The following is a 12,319-nucleotide window of genomic DNA, read 5'->3' as shown; positions in this document are numbered from 1 at the left end:
CATTGCACTCTGAAAACGCAACCAAAATTCTACAAGTGTGCCGTCTATGCTCTCAAATCTTTTGAAATAACTGTTTTGACTCTCTGATCTTTGTGTAGTCTTCAAAAGGCAGCCTAAAGGCAAATCCCTAAAGTAAGCCGGTATCCATTTGTGCCTTTTGCCATACATGTATGTCAACCAAGTATTATCATTCAACTCAAAGTCATTAATCACTTGAGTCCATTTTTCTTCAAACTCAATGGGTTCCAAGTCGATCCCAAACAACTCCGCATATCCGCTCAACAAAGTCAGTCTCCTTACAAATCTGTGACTCAACTTTATCGGTAAGTTTTTTCATTATATGCCACATGCAGTAGCGATGTCTTGCTTGCTTGAATACAGAACGCACCCCGAGTTTAATTGCCGGATCTTGATCAGTAAGAATGCACTGAGGTTCCTTGTTGCCCATACAATCAAGGAACTTCTTAAGCACCCAAATGAATGACCCATCGTTCTCATGATCGACAAGTGCAGCAGCAAAAGTCACTGATTTTTTGTGGTTGTCAACACCAGTGAATGGGGTGAAGGCCATGCGGTACTTGTTAGTACCGTAAGTAGGATCAAAGGTGATGGTGTCCCCAAACAAGGAATAATTCATTCTTGCTTGTGCATCTGCCCAAAAGAGTTTAGCCAAACAATTATCCTCATCAACTTGGTAAGCATAGTAAAAGCCATCTTGCGTTTGAGAAAGCGCCTTTAAATAATCGAGAATCATGTCAGCATCATTCTCACCTATATAACATTTAATATTTCTTTTGAAGTTCTTGAAATCTGTGAGAGATGCACCAATGTTTGCATACCCATTTGATTGTTCCGCCAGAATTCTAAAAGTCCTGGTAGCCCCGATGTTGAGTTTACAATTGTTAACAATTGTCTGCTTCATGTAAAGGTTAAGTGTTCTTACGTTTTTCTGGAATTCCCGTTCTTTGAGTGAGCAGAGCTTGTGATTATGACCTTCATAAAACGTATCAATAGCATACCCTATTAGCTCCTTAAGGTCATTGAATACAGCACAAAACCGTATTTTTGCCTTGCAACCAAATCTTGTTATTTTTGTTTTCTTTGGCTCTACAGACCTTTTCCTCTTTTTTTTCTCTTCTGTGTTTTCAAATTCAACAACAGGTTTGAGTTTTTTGCGATCCTCTTTGAATCCATGTCTGTTGCAGACCATTGATTTTTTGTCTATCAAACCATCACGGAATCTTGTTTGTGTGTACTTCCTTGGTATGAAACCACAAGCCACAGCATATAAATTGTAAAACTCTATTGCCTCCTCCAGCTTTACAAACATTAACCCCAGAGTAGGTTTGAAACCATTTTCTACCATCCTATTCCACTCCTCACTGCCACCTGGAGTATATCTCAATCCCAGATTATGGATAGTATTTTCTCCTGTTTCAGACGCAACAGTAGGTGTAGAAAAAGTTGTTGCATTGGTAGTATTAATTTCAATGCCTGGAAACATTAAAACAGGAGAACTGTTATGGTATTATTAATTTCAATATCTTAGATTCTATACAAAACAAAACAATACAACCTCTGCAGCAGCAGTTATTTTAACGTTATTTTTCGATTATTGTATTATACAAATACAATTATTCTATCGAGAGAGGGAGTGTTTTAATGAAATTGGTAGCCTAGTCCACTACAATACACACACAGTTATTTTAATGTAGTATTAAAGTTATTTCATTATTAAAGAGTAGTTATTGTAAGGATTTTTTGGTCAGATCCTATAAAGTAGTATTTATTATGAAAAAAACAATCTCTGTTACAGCAATTATTTTAACGTTATAATGCAGTTATTGTATTATACAAATGCAATTATTCTATCAGAGAGGGGAGGGTTTTAGTGAAATTGGTAGCCTAGTCCACCACAATGCACACACAGTTATTTTAATGTAATATCAAAGTTATTTCATTATTAAAGAGTAGTTATTGTAAGGATTTTTTTTGTCAGATCCTATAAAATAGTATTTATTTTGAAAAACACAATCGTAACAAAAATTATTTTAACGTTATAATGCGATTATTGTATTATACAAATGCAATTATTCTATCGAGAGAGGGAGGGTTTTAGTGAAATTGGTAGCCTAGTCCACCACAATGCACACACGGTTATTTTAATGTAATATCAAAGTTATTTCATTATTAAAGAGTAGTTATTGTAAGGATTTTTTTGTCAGATCCTATAAAATAGTATTTATTTTGAAAAACACAATCTGTAGCAACAATTATTTTAACGTTATAATGCGATTATTGTATTATACAAATGCAATTATTCTATCGAGAGGGGGAAGGGTTTTAGTGAAATTGGTAGCCTAGTCCACCACAACGCACACACGCTTTTTAATGTAGTATTAAAGTTATTTCATTATTAAAGAATAGTTATTGTAAGGATTTTTTTGTCGATCCTATAAAATAGTATTTATTATGAAAAACACAATCAGTAACAATTAATTATTTTAACGTTATAATGCGATTTATTGTATTATACAAATGCAATTATTCTATCGAGGGGGAAGGGTTTTAGTGAAATTGGTAGCCTAGTCCACCACAATGCACACACAGTTATTTTAATGTAATATCAAAGTTATTTCATTATTAAAGAGTAGTTATTGTAAGGATTTTTTTTGTCAGATCCTATAAAATAGTATTTATTATGAAAAACACAATCAGGCAACAAAGAATTATTTTAACGTTATAATGCGGTTATTGTATTATACAAATGCAATTATTCTATCGAGAGGGGGAAGGGTTTTAGTGAAATTGGTAGCCTAGTCCACCACAATGCACACACATTATTTTAATGTAATAACAAAGTTATTTTAATACTTTGTAAAGGCGATTATTGTATTATTGTAATCCAATTATTCAAATACTAGATATTGAATGATATCATGAATGAAAACCTACATGCAATTACGCTTAAACTTTACATGCAATTATCATTATGAAAACAATATGAAAACAACTTACATGCAATCGATAATTTGAACAAAAAACTTATCAACGTAATAACAACAGGTTTTATATCAGCATTATGTCACAAATTTATACCTGAATTCATCGTTGTTTGATTATCGGCATTATTATCAATCATAGTAAGCGTTTGATCGTCTGAATTCAGCATCGTTGAAGCTGAATTTTATTAGAAAAACACGTAAATTAAGGCAGAATTTGTTATTTGATTCAATTACTGAAATTATTCGATTATTAAATCAGAAATAGGGAAGAAATATCAATACCTTCAGTCGAATTTGAAGAATTAGGGTTTTCGGAGAATTGTGGATCAAATTTCGAAAAATTGATGAACAAATTGATAGTTTTAATTGAAAGAATCAAAATAATGAACGAATTGTTGATCAAATTTGAAGAACTGATGAATTTTCTTGATCAAATTTGTTGATCAAAATTTGAAGAACTGATGAAAAAAATTCGGTTGATTTTTTGATGAAACAGAGTGTTTATCAGTAGAGAGGGAAAGGGGGAGAAAGAGAGAGAAAGCGCTGGCAGATTATGACGGCTAGATTTTTGATAATTGGGTTTTGTCAACTCATTTGCTTATATATGCGGGGGAAACTCACGAAAAGTGGCAAACTCACCGGATCTTGCCTCTATATATATATATATATATATATATATATATATATATATATATATATATATATATATATATATATATATATATATATATATATATATCGTGAGTTTGGTTCTTATGGTGAGTTGTGAGTTTGGAAAATCTAAGCCATTAGATGAAAGGAAATAAATGGTTGAGATTCAATACACAAAACATACGCAGCTCATTAGCAAAGCATGAAAGGCTCAAAACATAACCCAATTAAAAAATCTTTCATCAACTACTCAATAAACCCAAACAAAAAATCCCAATTTGTGGAAGAACCGTAATAAGAAAAACCCAGCATCTTTATTTGATTTCAAGAAAATCATCTCAATCTCCGCAATTTTGTATTCAGATCGTCTTAAGTGAACCTGAATGAATTCCATTACTGAATTCTCCAATTCCTCTTCGTTTCTGACATTTTCAGCGATATCAATATCAGTCACAACGGAGAATCAATCATTTAATCAATGTAATTTTCGTTACTTGCTTTTTGATTTAGTGATGTTTTTGCACTTTCAAGTTCATCCCCATCCTCGTCCCCATCCCGTTTCGACAATGGCCTCTCCTATCTTTGACGCGCACAGCTACCAAGGAGCCGCACGGTGGCTTGTATTTGAGTCCATAGCTTGATTTTTGAGACGGGTCTACCTTGAATTGAGCGGGTCCATCTTGAATCCGAGTGAATTAGCATTGACCCGACTTCTCCTCTGCATTTCTTCATCCCCACTAAACTAAAAGAATAAGCTAACTCAATGTTTTCCCGCCCAAATGCATTCCCCTATAAGTTGGCCTATTTATTTTTGTCAAATCTTAATTCACTACAATTCAATACATTAGTGGGCCAACGAAAAATTCAATGTGTAAGTATAATTTTTTCTGTAAAACAAGAAACTCGGTGGGCCCCAAACATTGATATTTTGTATTAATGTTACCTTATTTAATAATAATAGAATTTCCATAACTATATGCGTAATCTTTGGGCACAAATAAAATATTCAGTATCCTATATTTCTATACACAGAAAAGTTCTAGCTCCGAACATTATAGTGTTTGTATAAAGTATAATATAGATTATAGAGTATAATTAATACAAATAAAATCTCCAAAATCTTATGATGTATAAATAATTTTTTGTCATTTTAAATAATGTACAAAAATTAGCTATGATGTATAAATAAATTTTGACATTGAAGCTGAATTTTATTAAATCTAAGTAAAAAACCAACTGATTATATAAATAAAATGTGTCAACTTCGCTCTTTTTAATCTTTCCATCTTATACAACTATACAAGCTAACGTGTTTTAATGTCCAATATAAAAATGTGATATTATTATTGTTATTTTGTGATTTTTTATATATTTTCTTCGTAAAAATTTAGGATGCTATCATTATTTTTAATAATAAAAATAGGTTCACACAAAAATAATTTAATTTGAAAGTCCTTTGAATAATAAACTTTTTTTTTTATAATAGTACTAACATTATAATCAGTATTCAGTACATTAAAACATACTATTATAACTACAACTCATTTATGTAAAAATTAAGGCTCAATTAATTTAACTCTCATAAATGTTGTGCTTTAGCACGGGATCTCAACTATTTCTTATCAACTACAGCTTCAATTTAGCCACGCTTGAGATCGCTTCCGATACCGGAATCGGCAAATGTTAGCTTCGAAGCTGGGCAGCTTGATTAGCGATGGTGGTGATGAATTAGTGAGCTCCGATGTCGGAGTTTGGTCCGACATCCCCCAGATGACCGTGTATTCTGCTATTATGAGTATTCCTACCTGAAAAATTATTGATTGAATATAAATGTGAAAGTTTTGGAGGTGATCAAACATTTTTTTTGAGTCTGACTCATTACAGTGACAAATGAATTCTTGGGTAGATCATAATCTTCTTGGTTTTGGTCGATAGCAGAGTTGCTGTTTGAAGTGATTGTAAGCATTTTGGGGTTTTTTTTCGTCCTCATACAACTGTATGGAGTAATTGGTTTTACAAACTAACATTAATGTTGTGAATCAGTGATAAATGCTCAATGGTGCCTTTCATTGATTCTGAAATTAGACAGTAACCTGTCGGGCCGTCAATGTTGTTATATCTTGTAGAAGTGTAGAACTGAGTGAACCTACACCCCTTGTTGAGTATTGCTGATTGGTTGCGATTATCTCTTAACCATAGTAGAAGTATTTATTACGACTTACGAGTAGTATGTACTTCAAAAGCTGCAACTTCCATTTTGGATTTCTGATACTGAACGTTGAGGTTGGCAGCCACAAATTCCAGGGGTACTTCCAACAACTCCAAGGAACAGTGGCTAATTAACACCAGAATAACAGCAAAATAACATGTGAGGAAAAAAAATCAAAGTAGTAAAAAAAATCTAAGTGACACCGGAATAATATCACAATAACAGCAGAATAATAATAACAGCACAATAACAGCACAATAACACATGGTAAAAAAAGAGTAAAAAATTCAAAGTAGTTAAAAAAATCAAAGTGGCACCGGAATAACATCACAATAACACCAGAATAACAGCACAATAACATGCGGTAAAAAAAAATTAAAAAAATCAAAGTAGTAAAAAAAATCAAAGTGACACCGGAATAACATCATAATAACAACAAAATAACAGTATAATAACAGCACAATAACACGTGGTAAGAAAAAGAAAAAAAATCAAAGTCGTAAAAAAATTCAAAGTGACAGCAGAATAACATCACAATATCAGCGGAATAACAATAACAGCACAATAACAGTACAATAACACGTGGTAAAAAAAAGAGAAAAAAAAATCACAATAACACTAGAATAACAGCACAATAACACGCGGTAAAAAAAAAAAGTAAAAAAATCAAAGTAGTAAATAAAATCAAAGTAGTAAAAAAATCAAAGTGACACCGGAATAACGTCACAATAACAACATAATAACAGTAGAATAGCAGTAGAATAACAGCACAATAACACGTGGTAAAAAAAAGAAAAAAAATCAAAGTCGTAAAAAAATCAAAGTAACAGCAGAATAACATCACAATAACAGCGGAATAACAATAACAGCACAATAACAACACAACTACATGTGGTAAAAAAAAAAGAAAAAAAAAATCAAAGTCGTTAAAAAATCAAAGTAAAAAAAAAGCACAATAACAACCTAATAACACGAGGTAAAAAAATAAGAGAGAAAAAATTGAAGTAAAAAAAAATCTGGTACAAAAAGAAAAAGAAAAAAAGGTAACATAATGAGAAAATTAGAGAAAAAGATAAGAGAAAAAAAAAATCAAAGTTGTAAAAAAAAAAGCATAATAACACGAGGTAAAAAAAAGGGGATAAAAAAATTAAAGTAAAAAAAAAAAGAGTAGCACTAGAAAAAAGAGAAAATAAGTAAATGACAGTGATTTTATATGACAGGTAAGATTAGATCTTGACCATTCATCTCTAATATAATTTAGTGGTGAGATTTCAAAGACAAACTAAGATTCACCATAAAAACAAAACTCACAAGAACCTAACTCTCTCTCTCTCTCTCTCTCTCTCTCTCTCTCTCTCTCTCTCTATATATATATATATATATATATATATATATAGATAGATAGATAGATAGATAGATAGATAGATAGATAGATAGATAGATAGATAGATAGATAGATATAGGATCTTGAGAGTTTGGTTTCTTATGGTGAGTTGTGAGTTTGTGCTTTGATGAAATTTCAACCACTAGATTATATTAGAGATGAATGACTAATATCTACTCTAACATGTCATATAAAACCACTGTCATTATTTTTTCTTTTTTCTAGTACTACTCTTTTTTTTACTTTAATTTTTTTATCTCCTTTTTTTTCCTCGTGTTATTATGCTTTTTTTTACAACTTTGATTTTTTTTTTCTCTTATGTTTTTCTCTAATTTTCTCATTATGTTACCTTTTTTTTCTTTTTCTTTTTGTACCAGATTTTTTTTTTACTTGAAATTTTTTTTTCTCTTATTTTTTTTTGTCTCGTGTTATTATGCTTTTTTTTGATAACTTTGATTTTTTTCTCTAGTTTTCTCATTGTGTTACCTTTTTTTCTTTTTCTTTTTGTACCAGCTTTTTTTTTACTTGAATTTTTTTTACCTAGTGTTATTATGCTTTTTTTTTACTTTGATTTTTTTTACGACTTTGATTTTTTTTACCACATGTTATTGTCTTTTTATTGTTATTCCATTTTATTGTGATGTTATTATCTTTGTCACTTTGACTTTTCTTACGACTTTGATTTTTTGTTTTTTTTACCACGTGTTATTGTATTGTTATTATTCTCTTATTCTGCTGTTATTGTGATGTTATTCCGGTGTCACTTTGATTTTTTTACTATTTTGATTTTTTTACTACTTTGATTTTTTACTCTTATTTTTACCGCATGTTATTGTGCTGTTATTCTGGTGTTATTGTGATGTTATTCCGGTGCCACTTTGATTTTTTTTACGACTTTGATTTGTTTTTCCTTTTTTGTTTTATCCCGTGTTATTGTCTTTATTATTCTCTTGTTATTCGATGTTATTCCTGTCACTTTGATTTTTTTAACTACTTTGATTTTTTAGTCTTTTTTTTACCGCGTGTTATTGTGCTGTTATTGTGGTGTTATTGTGATGTTATTACGGTGTCATTTTGATTTTTTTACGACTTTGATTTTTTTTCTTTTTTTTTTTACCACGTGTTATTCTCACATTATTATTCTCTTTATTATTCTCATTATTGTGATGTTATTCCGGTATCACTTTGATTTTTTTCCTACTTTGATTTTTTTACTCTTTTTTTACCGCATGTTATTGTGCTGTTATTCTGGTGTTATTGTAATGTTATTCCGGGAAAAAAAACTTATTCACAGATCGATCACTGACCTCCTAATATAGTAATCAATTAACTCAAACAAAATCTTCGATAGGAAACAAAACCGATAATCGACAAAAGTAGAAATAAAACAAAACAAAAGAGAAGAAAGATGAAACTACTTGAGAATGCGAAGATCGGAAATAGTACGAGGCAACTTAATTTGACCATATTGAGCAGCAGGCATTCTCCAAAAAATGAAAAACAATCCACAAACAAACACCACAAACACCGCCGTAGCAATCACCACTTCGCCGGTTTTAATCGAATGCCTACTTTCTATTTTCGACTTTCATATACCGCGTCTTCATCTTATTCATCGGATTCTGTCTAACCTTCTTTATTTACGACTACTCCGGAGTTGCTGACGACGTTTAAGATTTTGATAATGCTGGATTTTCTCAATCTGTTGGCTTTTAGATGAACTATCGCATTGATACAGTAGTTCGAGAAATTAAGGATTTAATTACCTCCGTAAGGATCATTGAAATACAACATCTTTGTGATAAGTCACTACAAATCTCGAGTTATTACCATCATTTTTGTGAGTAAAACGCTCAAAAGACGCTTAGGAAATACAGCATGTGTAACATAGGCGCTAACCTTCGCTGCACCATGTGCTTTCAATACCTTCTGAAAGATCAAACATGAAGTCAAGATGTAAAACTAATGAAAGAAATAAAAAAATCAAAATTTCCCTTCCACACAATCTCAACCTTCATTACTTTGTATAACAATGGCTGAAATCGGGATCGGTATTGAAACTGATTGAAATGGTGAGGTCTGAGGCTATGAATCTGACGGAGCTATGAATCTGAGCTTGATTACCTCAAAGGGACCGTCATCACCATCAGGATCAATAAAGCTAGAAAATAGCAATTCAATGGCCGCCATTGATACTACGATTTCATCATGTTGATTGACTTCGAAGAAGTTGCACCACCAACTCATCGACTAGGAGAAAAGCGTGATTTATCTGTTGCTTGACCACTCAAAAAGACAAATTAGTTGAGCAATAATAGATGAAAGGGAATAGAAATTGATGAATTGTTTATTAATTGTTAATTGTAGAAATTGAGAAGCTGCTACTTTATTTTCCCCAAATGCTAGGGTTGTCTAATGTATTTTTTTGGCTGGAATGGAGGAGTAAAGAGGACGAACGAGATTTTTTTGGGCTTTGATTTTTTTATTTCATCTTGGCCGTTGTTTTCCTTTAATCTAATGGTCCAGATTTTCCAAACTCACAACTCACCGTAAGAACCAAACTCACGAGATCCCGCCTATATATATATATATATATATATATATATATATATATATATATATATATATATATATATATATATATATATATATATATATATATATATATATATATAGAGAGTCAAGATCCGGTGAGAACGGTCACTCGGTGAGAACGGTGAGAACAAACCTCATCCCTTAGATTAAGTGAAATCAACGGCTGAAAATATTTTCAATTAAACTCAATATTTAATTAAAACCCATCAAACCATTAACCACCCCCTCTGCTTCCTTCGTCTTATTGAAATCCCCAACCCCATTTTTTTAACTAAGACAAATCAATTTTTGTTCACCATTATTAGCGATAAAGTTATCCCACATTAACACTATCACCATCTCCTTCTTCACCTATCGCCAAGCAGCAGTCCGGCGTTCAATACGCAGGCGACTTTGTCTCTCTGCCTGACACTTCTCCTCTTCTTATTCCTCTCTACTCGTCTTCGACTCCCGCGCAAACGCCGGCGTATCACCGACGAAAGGACAAGGCATTGATTTGGATGGTCTTCATCAGCCACGTCGTCTGAGGTTGTTGAAAATATCGACAGAGTCGTCTGTTGAGTTGGTCGTTATTGTCTTTCGAAACAATGTATCTACACCGTATTTTTATGTATCTACAAACTATTCCTATGTATCTACGGCATTAATACACAAAAATTGTTCCTAGATACAATAAAAGTGCTTTGAGATACATCACTGTGAGTAGTAGATACACTAAATTACTATTAGATTAATAGAATGTGTCGTAACTCTTAACAATGGCGTTTCCTTATGTAATACCCGGTATTTTAATATGATATTATATTAGGCCGAGTTACCACCGGTGGGTCGTGTAGTGTATTTGTGACTCGGGTAATTATGTGACTCGGGTTTTAATTAATCTAACTAGGCTAGGCCCGTATCGTCTTAATAGCACCTATCCTATATGTATAACCCATCTAACCAAATCCTAATCTCCCTATCACCATATTCTTTTTAACCATGAGAAAAGAGAGAAAAGAGAGAAGAGGGAGCCGTGTGTGAAGGGAGCCGCGTGAGGAATTGCGAGGCGATTTCTCAGCCTATTCTCATCCTATTTCGTAAGTAGACTATCCTATTACCTCTTTATTCAATTATTAGCATAATTATAGTAGTATTGGGATAGTTTTCGTAACCCTAGAATTGGTTTGGGGGTTTTTGATTATAAATTGTATGAGATAAATGAATGGAATAGTTACAGCAATTTACAGATTCGTTGGTCTGTGTTATTTGAGTGTTTTACCTGCCTTAAAGCCGTGGGATGCAAAAAGTTAAAGAAGAGACTCATATTTATTCCAAGCCTAGTTTATGCCTGTGAAAATTGGTAGCATTTCACCGCGTAGTTTTTCCTGAAGAAATTATTTGTGAACGTCTATCTAAAAAGTCCGCAAATCAGTAGAGGCTGAAAGATTACTTCTAAAATATAATTTAGATATTGAATTGGTGCTGGGTCTTTTTCATATATTTAATTTAAAGAGTTTAGATGAGTTAGGCGTTGGTTTTACTTAAGAATCATTTGTCAAACTCGTTTTATGAATCAATACTTTTTATGCAACGGTTTCTGTCAGGTTTTGGAAATCAGTCTGAAAACCCTTGATAAGTTTGGAATTTGAGAAAAACACGTTAGATATAAATTGTAGATAAGACTCATGGGGTTCCAATTCAATTGTCCTTGCATCAATTCGAATTTTCTGGAATTAGTTATTCATTTTATACCGAGTCTGCCATGAGCAGGAAAATCAGGAAAAGTCGTGTTTGTTCTTTAAATTGATATTCCTATTAAGTTATGATGAGTCTAGGTTATGTGCATGATTAATTGACTGAGTAGATGGTAATTATACATAATTATGTTATGCAGGTGATGGATAAGTGAAGGATCATAAGTGATTGCTTGTGTGTGCTTGGATTGCGAAAAGGTAGGGAAATACACTTGACTTATTATCGTTGATGTTGAATTGTGTTGACTTGTTTGTGTTTCGTATGACCAAACTGTGAACGTTGACTTGCTTCGTGGCTGTTGATTTACGTTATGATTCATATACTGGAAGGTGATTGACTGAATTGATCGTATTGAGTATGTTATCACAACATTTGGTAACCGGCATGATTTTATGATTGATCAGTTCAAAGATATATATATTGTGTTGCATTAATTTCTTTTGAGCATTCATATGCATTGGAGATGGAGGATGTTGTGGTGATGTGGTGTGGTGAAGATGATGTTGTGATAAGGCCCGGGGCGGTTCTGCAGGACTTGCCCTGGTGTCCTCAACAAGGAGTGGCGATCGGCTACGATCGATATATAGTCTCTGGGGATCGGTATGGCTGGGTGTTCCGGGTTATGAGATATGAGTTGAGATGGAGATGGAGGTGACAGAGGAGCATGCATATCATATTTTGTTGTTTCATTGTATTCCCTACTCAACCTCGTGGTTGACCCTGTGTATTTGTGAACAC

At 32.5% G+C, this 12,319-nt stretch overlaps 1 protein-coding gene across 1 annotated transcript; it reads right to left on the bottom strand.

The window, feature by feature from the left end:
• Window positions 1-235: 235 nt before the first annotated feature.
• LOC141613402 (protein FAR1-RELATED SEQUENCE 5-like) lies at window positions 236-3,172 on the bottom strand. The gene is made up of 3 exons (XM_074432136.1): window positions 3,100-3,172; window positions 1,231-1,494; window positions 236-1,137 (listed from the first exon to the last, which is right to left on the bottom strand). The coding sequence occupies exons 1-3, from the start codon at window positions 3,170-3,172 to the stop codon at window positions 236-238; spliced, it is 1,239 nt and encodes a 412-aa protein (XP_074288237.1).
• Between the last annotated feature and the right edge of the window lie 9,147 nt (window positions 3,173-12,319).

The sequence above is a fragment of the Silene latifolia genome, chromosome 11 (genome assembly GCF_048544455.1).
Source record: "Silene latifolia isolate original U9 population chromosome 11, ASM4854445v1, whole genome shotgun sequence".
In the NCBI taxonomy this organism is placed as follows: Eukaryota; Viridiplantae; Streptophyta; class Magnoliopsida; order Caryophyllales; family Caryophyllaceae; genus Silene; species Silene latifolia.
Note: the sequence above shows the minus strand (reverse complement) of the source record. Positions and strands in the feature narration are given on the sequence as shown.

Coding starts and splice junctions, on each gene's coding strand:
- LOC141613402 (XM_074432136.1), bottom strand. CDS start 3,172: ATGCTGAATTCAGACGATCAAACGCTTACTATGATTGATAATAATGCC. Junction 1,495..3,099: donor TCAAACAACGATGAATTCAG/GTATAAATTTGT, acceptor TAATGTTTCCAG/GCATTGAAATTAATACTACC. Junction 1,138..1,230: donor ACAAACAAGATTCCGTGATG/GTTTGATAGACA, acceptor TTGAAAACACAG/AAGAGAAAAAAAAGAGGAAA.